At 48.5% G+C, this 6506-nt stretch overlaps 1 protein-coding gene across 1 annotated transcript in view; it reads right to left on the reverse strand.

Moving 5' to 3' along the window:
- Nucleotides 1-320: 320 nt before the first annotated feature.
- Nucleotides 321-6506, reverse strand: part of LOC109952430 (ephrin type-B receptor 4-like) — a gene marked incomplete at its 5' end in the record, with an annotated part of 20232 nt that continues 14046 nt past the window's right edge. Inside the window, 11 exon segments of the mRNA XM_020587500.1 lie at nt 321-436; nt 566-650; nt 653-711; nt 1985-2178; nt 2803-2902; nt 2998-3047; nt 3246-3314; nt 3413-3559; nt 3653-3900; nt 5981-6094; nt 6176-6231. Of these exon segments, the coding sequence (XP_020443156.1) occupies nt 331-436; nt 566-650; nt 653-711; nt 1985-2178; nt 2803-2902; nt 2998-3047; nt 3246-3314; nt 3413-3559; nt 3653-3900; nt 5981-6094; nt 6176-6231 (1228 nt within the window).

Here is a 6506-nt window from a genome sequence, read left to right on the forward strand (position 1 = left end):
CAGCGTCTAATAGAAAGGTCTGTTCTCTGGTGTCCTCGCTGTGCTGGATGCTCATTGGCCGATGACTGACTACTGCCAGTTCAGGATTGGTCATTAGAAGAAGGTAGGCGGAGTCCTGTTGCACCTGAGTCAAACAGTATAAAGCTTAAAAAGCAGAAACCCCACGCTCCTCATTTAGTGCTCTGATTGGCTGTGCACTTTCTATCAGGAGGCAGAGTCGTGCTATTTGTCAGCTGTTCTAATTGGCTGGATCAGAGTTAACTGGTCAGTAAATATGGGGGGGGGGGGGGGGCACCACCCTCCTCCCCTCCTGACAGCTGGCGTGACTGGTCAGTAGCGCAGGGTGGGCGGAGCTTTGTGTATCCTGAGTGTCTGAATGGAGGAGAGGATTTTCTTCTGGTGGCCTGCGAGGGTCACGCCCACTCTGAGCAGGTCTCTATGGAAACAGACAAAAAAGAGAAACAAGCTGTTTATTAAATGATACACCAAGTCATATTGTAAACGTATTTGAAAACCTGATGAAACGGTCACATGTATAAGTAATGGTGAGTGCGGTGTATCTCACTCGGTGTTGAGCTGTGAGACGATGTCCAGGCTGGTGAACCCGGCCTGCAGGAAGCTCTGCTCGTATCGCTCCATCTTGATGGCTACACCGAGCCGCAGGCTGACAGGGGAGGGGGCACTCGCAGGTCCAACAGAGGGTGGGACGGGCTGAAAGACAGACAAGATTAATGAGAGTGAGTGAGATGGGGGAGGGAGACTCATCCAAGACCAGATCAGCAGGTCCAGACCTGCGGCTCTTCACTGTAAACATGTGAAAGTTTAATCACACAAACAGACGTCGAGGAGACTTTGAAGCTTTTCTGTAGCAGTGAGTTCATGGAGTGCACAGACTCCTAATCCATGTCACTGATGTTTGACATGGTTTCTTACACATTAAAGGAGCATTCCACTGGTTTAGGATTGCCTTTCCATAAAGCTGCTGGACTGGACACAGACACATTAACCACCAGATGGCTGGAGCATTCTGGTGCACCATGAAACTGAAAACATCACAGGACTGATTCTAGCTGAAGCCCTCACATGTGCCTGGTGTGGGCCAAACTACAAAAACACATTTCCCATAATGCACGTCATGGCTAGCCAGTCTCTGCCCAAAGGTAACACAACCCACCTGCCAACACCTCTGAAGATTGCTAGCATGTTACATCTCGTCTGTTTAAAGCCACAGTGTAAAACAACTAGTCTCCATTTAACAGAGGGGAACTTGTCAGTCTGCTGCTCGGCCAGGACCGGACTCTCTGGTGGCTGTGGAAGCTGCTCGGAGCTAACAAACCATCCGGTACATGATCCTGTGACACCGTGAACCGCTGGCTTACTCTTCACTTTCTGTGCCGTTAAACAAACAAGATGTAACATGTTGGTAGGAACGAACCAGGTGCTGCAGGCCTGGGTTAGGATTTCCTCAGGTTTTATCTTGCAGGAACTGAAAACCTGCATCAAACCAGTGGATGGTTGGTAAGAAACAGGCAGACAGACGGCAGGCAGGCAGGAGATAGACAGGAGGTAGGCAGACAGGAAGCAGGCAGCCAGGCAGGAGGTGGTAGGCAGACAGGCAGCAGGCAGACAGGCAAGAGGTAGACAGGAGGTAGGCAGACAGGAAGCAGGCAGACAGGAAGCAGACAGGCAGCAGACAGGCAGACAGACAGGCAGACAGGAGGCAGACAGACAGCAGGCAAACAGACAGCAGGCAGGAAGCTGCTTCACCCTGAGCTCTGCTCCAGGAACATGAACTGCTCTACACCTGCTCGTGTAAACACCTCTGTCTGTGTAAACAACTGTCAATCAAACAGCTGGCTGCCCTGCCAGCCTTTGTCTCTGACCTTTGACCTCCAAACCCACCAGCTGGTGCATGAATGAAATTCCCCAGCTGTCAATCAAACACTCTCCCTCTCTCCTTAACGAGGTGTGTTCTGGGCCTCACCTCGGTGCCTCTGGGTGCGTCACCTTCAGGGATGCCGGGTTGCGAATCAGCCTATCAAGTGCTGCCACCACGTCGCAGAACCTCGGCCGGTTGGCTCGTTCCTTCTGCCAACAGTCCAACATGAGCTGGTGCAGGGAGGCGGGGCACTCAGGGGGCGGGGGCAGCCGGTAGTCCTGCTCAATGGCGTTAATCACCTGAAGGGGAGAGACAGGTGAGAGAGACAGGTGAGAGAAAGACAGGTGCAGACGGTTACATACAAATGTGTTTTTCAGCTACTAAAAAGGGGAAAACTGTTTTTATATATATATTGTATATGTGTGTGTGTGTGTGTGTGTGTGTGCGTGGAGACATCTATAGACCCGACAATGATCAGTCAATTAACAGAAAAATAATCAATTATTGGCAATTATTTGGGTGATCAATTCATTGATATCAAACCTTTGATAGTTCCATCTTCACCAGCGTGAGGCTGTGGCACGTTTTAATTTAATATATTAACCAATTTCAGTGAGTACATTATGCTGTACACTAAAAACAGTGTTTTAAATGGTTTGTTCAGGTTTAAGAATCGCTGAGGTGCATAACGGCTAAAGAAGCACAGATCGTACCTGTTTCAACTCCTGACTTGTCTTTTATTGGACGCGTGTTTGTAAGTCGACCTATTTTTGTTGCAGCTCCGTTGTTGTGTGGTGGTTTTGCTGTTTCAGGATGAACGGTTGCACTGCACCTCTATAAACTGTTTAATAGGTGTCTGTTACTCACGTCCTGGTTGCTCATGTCCCAGTACGGTCCCTGTTTAATAGGTGTCTGTTACTCACATCCTGGTTGCTCATGTCCCAGTACGGTCGTTCTCCATATGACATCACCTCCCACATGACGATGCCGTAACTCCATATGTCACTGGCTGACGTGAACTTCCTGCAGTCAGTCAATAAAATAATGACTTAACAGTTGGCCGATACTTGCATCCACACTGACGACTACTACTGCAAACCTGCAGTACTGGCACTCACCTGTAGGCGATGGCCTCCGGAGCCGTCCATCGAATGGGAATCTTCCCTCCCTGACAAATGAGACGGAGTCAGTTAATGGAAAGATGCAGCTGGCCAGTAAATCAAGATCTAAGCAGATCGTAAATCCTGGGTCTGTAAAAGTTCTGTAATGTGGACAAAGTTTCCTGCTTTGATGAGCAAACAGCAGCTTGTCACAAAGGGGCTTCTGGGTAATCAGGGAGTAACTCGCTAGTTATCAGCTGACCTACCAGGGAGCTGGTGTATGTCGGGTCCGAAGAGTTTTCAGTCAGGAATCTGCTAAGACCAAAGTCAGACACCTGTAAACGCAACACATACACCTGTTCGACTTGATCCACACTCCGGAGTTTTCAAATTGATGCAGGTAGACGAGTGCGGCGCAGGCAGACTGTCTCACCTTGCAGACCAGGTTGGAGTTGACCAGGATGTTGCGAGCTGCTAGGTCTCGGTGGACAAAGCTCATGTCGGACAGGTACTTCATCCCTGCTGCAATCCCACGCAGCATCCCCACCAGCTGGATGGTGGTGAACTGTCCGTCATTCAGCTGTAGACAGACAAGGCCGACAGACAGACAGATAGCGACAGTGAGATGCGGTTAAACAAAAGGAGGTGGAGCTGTTATTGGGGCCCGTCTCACCCTCAGGAAGCTGTCGAGCGCTCCGTTCTCCATGAACTCGGTGAGGATCATGACAGGACAGGAAGTGGTGATGACACCCTCCAGGTGGATGATGTTGGGGTGCTGGAACTGACCCATGATGGATGCCTCCGACAGGAAGTCCCGCCTCTGCTTCTCCGTGTAGCCGCCCTTCAGAGTCTTGATAGCCACGTAGTTCTCCTTCCTGCCCGGAATCCTCAGCCGACCACGGCACACCTCACCAAACTCACCTGGACGGAGGGTTTGGTCATAAAAATATCGTCTTAATTAAAGAACACACCTGTCCAAACTCACCTGGACAAGTACATTGAGCACTTATCAAGGATACAATTGTTATAACGTACCCAAATATTACGACTCACCTGGACAGGTGAGTCTGACCAGATATGGCTTTTTGATGATATTTTAATAAATATGATTCACAACACTTCACCTGAGTTATGGTCATTAAGTTGCCATCAACATTACCTAATACCCGTGTCCAGACTCACCTGGACAGGTAGGTTAGGAGGTTTTCTTTAGATTTATGACCAGTAACCTGAACATCTGTCCACACCACATCATTAGTTGTTATGATGATTTTCAGCTGTAACAACTGGAGCTATGATGGAAACCGTAGCTGCTGAACTAAAAAAGGTAAATCCTGATGTGGTAGTGATTTTCAAAGAGCCTTAAATCGTGAACTGGACTCAGCAAATCGAACAGGAGAGACTAAAGAGACGAGACACGCAGGAAGTTCATTTAGTTCCCTAAAGAGAGAACGGTAGAGCACCGAGGACCAAACCATGAGGAACCCACATCCAACAGCAGCTAATGAGGTCACACCGTCAATAAAAACAACTTGAGGAGCCAATCAGAGCCCAGCCGAACCACAAACACCAGCCTGGTTCTGATCCAATAAACCAGACTGATGTTTTAATACTGGAGTGGTGTCATGTTGCTTTAAGGCTCATCAGCACATACCAGCACTTCCACACCTCACACAACACTCCCACACAGGTGGGGTGTGCTGGTGTCCAGTTACATCCCATTAATGTCACGGCCAGAGACGACTACTGTTTCACTGGTTACACACAGGTTCAGCCAGTCTCCTGTTTACTTCTAATAAACCAGGATTCATGTTGGAGAACAAGTTAATGTTTTTACAGCATGAACACAGATTCCCCCGACGATGGGAAACAATGTTCTGCCTCTGAGGTCAAAGGTCACAGACTCACCTGGCGGACTTAAATACAGGTTCATGTGTTTTGACTCTACAGAAATGGTTCAGCACTATCAAACTCTCAGTTTTAGGGTTTCCCTGACACTAAAACATCTGATTAAGACTTTAGTCTGTGGATTTCTAGAACAGTTCACCAAGATACTGAGCAGACTCCTGAGTTCCCATAAGTCTCTGCTAAATGTTCCCGTATTCCTGTGTCCTAATAAAATCCTGTCCAGGTTCCTTGGTGCTAAGACATTTCTAAAAAGCCTAGCTGTTATAAATCCATAAGAGGCTCCTTAAAAGGCTTATAAGTCCCACAGACCCTAGACTACAATGGTTCTGAAATCCTCCAGAAGGTTCCCCAAAGGTTCCTGGATTCTGTAAAAGTTCTTCAAAGGGCTTCTCAAGGTTTTTCTTAAAAACATGAAACGGTTCCTAAAAACATTTCTGGGCTGATTAAAGTTTATAAAATTCCTTACAGAGTTACTATACAGATTCCTAGATTCATCTGAAAGGTTCCTGATAGGCGCCCGGACAGCCGAGCGGGTTTGACAGCACAATAGTGTACACGTGCACACTGCCCGTGCACCAACACCAAGGTGTTGCCCCCCTCTCTCTATCCCTGCCTCCCCGTTTCCCATCTGCCTCTTTGCGACCCTCTGCATGATACAGGCCAAAATGTTCCACAGAGATTCTCCACTGAGGTCAAAGGTCACAGACTCACCTGGCAGACTTAAATACAAGTTTGTGTGTTTTGACTCTACAGAAATGGTTCAGCACTATCAAACTCTCAGTTTTAGGGTTTCCATGAAACTAAAACATCTGATTAAGACTGGCAGCTGAGCGGGTTCGACAGCACAATAGTGTACACGAGCACACTGCCCGTGCACCAACACCAAAGTGTTGCCCCCTCTCTCTATCCCTGCCTCCCCGTTTCCCATCTGCCTCTCCACGACCCTCTGCATGATACAGGCCAAAATGTTCCACAGAGATTCTCCACTGATGTAAACAAAGGAGCTGTTTACCAATGTTGTGGGTTCCTAAAAGGTTCTTTATGCCCTAAGTTTGAACCTGGTTACAGCAGACACAGGTGACAGGTGGGTTACCTGCGCCGATCACCTCCTCTATCTTCACGAAGGAGGCGTCGATCTCTTTGGCAAACTCCCTCACTGCCTCGTTGGGGTCCTCGTAGGTAAACGGGTCGATGTACACCTTCATCGCTATGACAACACCACCACACCATCACCATCATTTAAATCATTTAAATCATTGAAACCTGATGAAAACTAAGATCCACTCACTCTGTCCCATCTGGTAGTGTCCGGTCCTGTCGGCGACCTCGGAGCTGTTCTTTCTCCTGCCGATGGACAGACGGGTAACAGTCAGACAGTCAGGTAACAGTCAGACACACAGATGGGTAGCAGTCAGTCAGTCCGGTAACAGTCAGACAGACAGACAGATGTGTAGCAGTCAGTCAGTCGGGTAACAGTCAGACAGACAGACAGTTGGGTAACAGACAGTCAGGTAACCATCCTACAGACACAGACATCCTTTCCCCACACGCCCTCCCCCTCTCCCCCTCTGTCTCTCAGGTATGCCATTATCTGCCGGTATCTCTCCCTCTCTCTCCCT

This window comes from Monopterus albus, unplaced genomic scaffold (genome assembly GCF_001952655.1).
Source record: "Monopterus albus unplaced genomic scaffold, M_albus_1.0 scaffold460.1, whole genome shotgun sequence".
NCBI classification, from domain to species: domain Eukaryota; kingdom Metazoa; phylum Chordata; class Actinopteri; order Synbranchiformes; family Synbranchidae; genus Monopterus; species Monopterus albus.